The following is a 2,292-nucleotide window of genomic DNA, read 5'->3' on the forward strand; positions in this document are numbered from 1 at the left end:
GGAGCCTTTTGTTTGAGAGCAGATGCTCATATCTTTTCATTTGTGTTTAAATACTGGAAGACCAGATTGTGGCTATAGGGGTGGAGGAGGCCACCGAGAATGGTGCCAAGGACACCCCAGGTCCTAGACCCTTCAAAGGGTCTAGTGCTGCTGTTAGTGGAAGGATTGGGGGTGCAAGCCTTAGCCCATGAGGGGAAGACCAGGGGCTGAGGGGCCCAGAGCCCACAAGGGTGAGACCAGGGGCCAAAAGGCCCAGAGCCTACAAGGGTGTGGCTGGAGCTGGGGCCCAGGAGCCTACAGTCCTGAGACAGTGGACCTCAGGTGGAGGGGCCCAGCCAGAGTAAAGTGGACCAAGGCCAGGGGGCCTCAGCCCAAACAAGGGCCTAACACTCACAACTCCCCTACCTTTGGGGCACCCTCCCTGTCCAATCATAACATAAAGGTATGGAAGGCGAGATAACAGGGTGGGACCCTGAGAGGTCAGAGGGGGCAAGCAAAGTTTAGGCAGATACCCAGAGGGGTGATTTTGCTGCCCCAGCACTGGACCTGCTACAGTGTCAAGGCTGTTAATGAAAATATTAAACAAGATTGTTCCAGAGGTTGATCCTTCAAGAAGTTCATTAGTAACTTCCTTGCAGTTTGATACCTTTTCTTTTAACATTACATGTTAAAAAACCAGCTGTGATGAGGGAGCCAGCAAACAGCAACTGCCAACAGGAGAGCAGTTTGCAGGCAGTTGTTGGAGGCAAGAGGAGGGAGGGAGGGAGGAGGAGAGAAGCCAGGCCAGGCACTAGATCCTACCCAGAAAAGGTAAGTGATCCAGCTGCCTGTACCTTTGGTTTAGCTGACTGTCTGTTTGTTTGGCAGGTGTGTGCTCTGAGAAGCTGGAAGTGAGCGCTGAGTGCTGAGTGACTGTTGATTGCTGTGGGATTGCTGACTGTGTGATTGCTGCCTCGGCCTGAGTGAGCCCAGGCCCAGAAGGGTATAAAAGGAGACCCCCCAGGTGACCAGAGAGCCTGTGACCAGGGAGCCAGTGAACAGGGACTGCCAACAGGGGAGCAGTTTGCAGGCAGCTCGCAGGCCAGTCATGGGCAGGAGTACACGGGAGCTTCGGACAGAGACTTCAGGTAAGTGAATGAGGAGAAGGGCTACTATGGGGGTGGTGACACGTAGCGCAGCCAGGGCCTCTGCCCTGCTGCTGCCTCCAGCCTGGAGCTCTTGTGGGGCCTCCACCCAGACAGGCCCCTTGAATGGGTCAGCAGTGCCCTGGCCCCCTGTCTGCGGGTGTTGCCTGGTGGGACCTCTGAGGCCTGGGGGTAGCATGGGGGCTGGGGGTTCCCTTGCCTGTCCTACATGTGCCCGGATTGAGTCTCTGGAGGGACAGGTGAGGGAACTCCAGGCAGAGGTGAGCAGGCTGTGGGGGATCACAGCAACTGAAGAAGAGATTGATGGCTACTTCCATTCTCTGCAGGACAAGACTCCTGGTGGGGAAACTGCATGGGAATGCCCTGGAGCAGATGCTGGTGAGTGGAGGACAGTCATCTCAGGGGCCAGACCTCCCACCACAGAAACAGCTCCCCCGGTGCAGTTGGGGAACAAATATGAGACCCTGGCTGCACTGGAGAAGTGTGCAGTGGGGGAAAGTGCACTGGAAGGGCCTGCCACTATCACTGCACAAGCTGGGGGCTGGCCAGGTAAGCAGAAGAAGAGACACTGTGTCATCATTGTGAGTGGCTCCTTGCTGAGAGGAACAGAGGGGCACCACGGTGCATGAGGTCTGCTGCCTGCCTGGAGCCAGGATCAGGAATGTCACGGCAAGAATTCCTGACCTCATCCGGCCCTCCGACAACTATCCCATGGTCCTCATCCATGTGGGAACAAATGATGTGGCCAGGAGTAGTCCAGACCATATCATGAGTGTCTACAGGGCTCTAGGGACCAGTCTTAGGAAGACAGGGGCACAGGTGGTCTTCTTCTTGATCCTCCTGGTCAACGGTCACAGTAGGCATCACATCACCTGTGTCATAGTTTCAAAGTTTCATAGTTTCTAGGGTCGGAAGGGACCTGGGCAGATCATCTAGTCCGACCCCCTGCCATGGCAGGAAAGAGTAACACCCAGCAAGATGGTCATCTAACCTCCTCTTAAAAACCCCCAGGGTGGGAGCCTGCACCACCTCACTTGGAAGCTGGTTCCAGACCCTGGCCACCCTGAACGTGAAGTAGCGCCTCCTGATGTCCAACTTAAGCCTTCCCTCCGCCAGCTTGTGACCGTTATTCCTGGTCACTCCTGGC

General features: G+C 55.8%; 1 protein-coding gene across 3 annotated transcripts in view; it reads left to right on the top strand.

The window, feature by feature from the left end:
• The first annotated feature begins 808 nt into the window (after positions 1–808).
• KRCC1 (lysine rich coiled-coil 1) overlaps positions 809–2,292 on the top strand; it is a 40,831-nt gene continuing 39,347 nt past the window's right edge. For 2 of the 3 annotated variants that reach the window (XM_025210058.1, XM_025210060.1), the window contains exons 1-2: positions 813–1,127; positions 1,472–1,523. In XM_025210058.1, coding sequence (XP_025065843.1) covers positions 1,518–1,523 — 6 coding nt within the window. In that variant the 5' untranslated portion in view covers positions 813–1,127; positions 1,472–1,517. Of the gene's footprint in view, positions 1,128–1,471; positions 1,524–2,292 lie in introns of all 3 variants that reach the window. The other variant, XM_025210061.1, reaches the window with a different exon arrangement.

Source organism: Alligator sinensis, unplaced genomic scaffold (genome assembly GCF_000455745.1).
Source record: "Alligator sinensis unplaced genomic scaffold, ASM45574v1 scaffold656_1, whole genome shotgun sequence".
In the NCBI taxonomy this organism is placed as follows: Eukaryota; Metazoa; Chordata; order Crocodylia; family Alligatoridae; genus Alligator; species Alligator sinensis.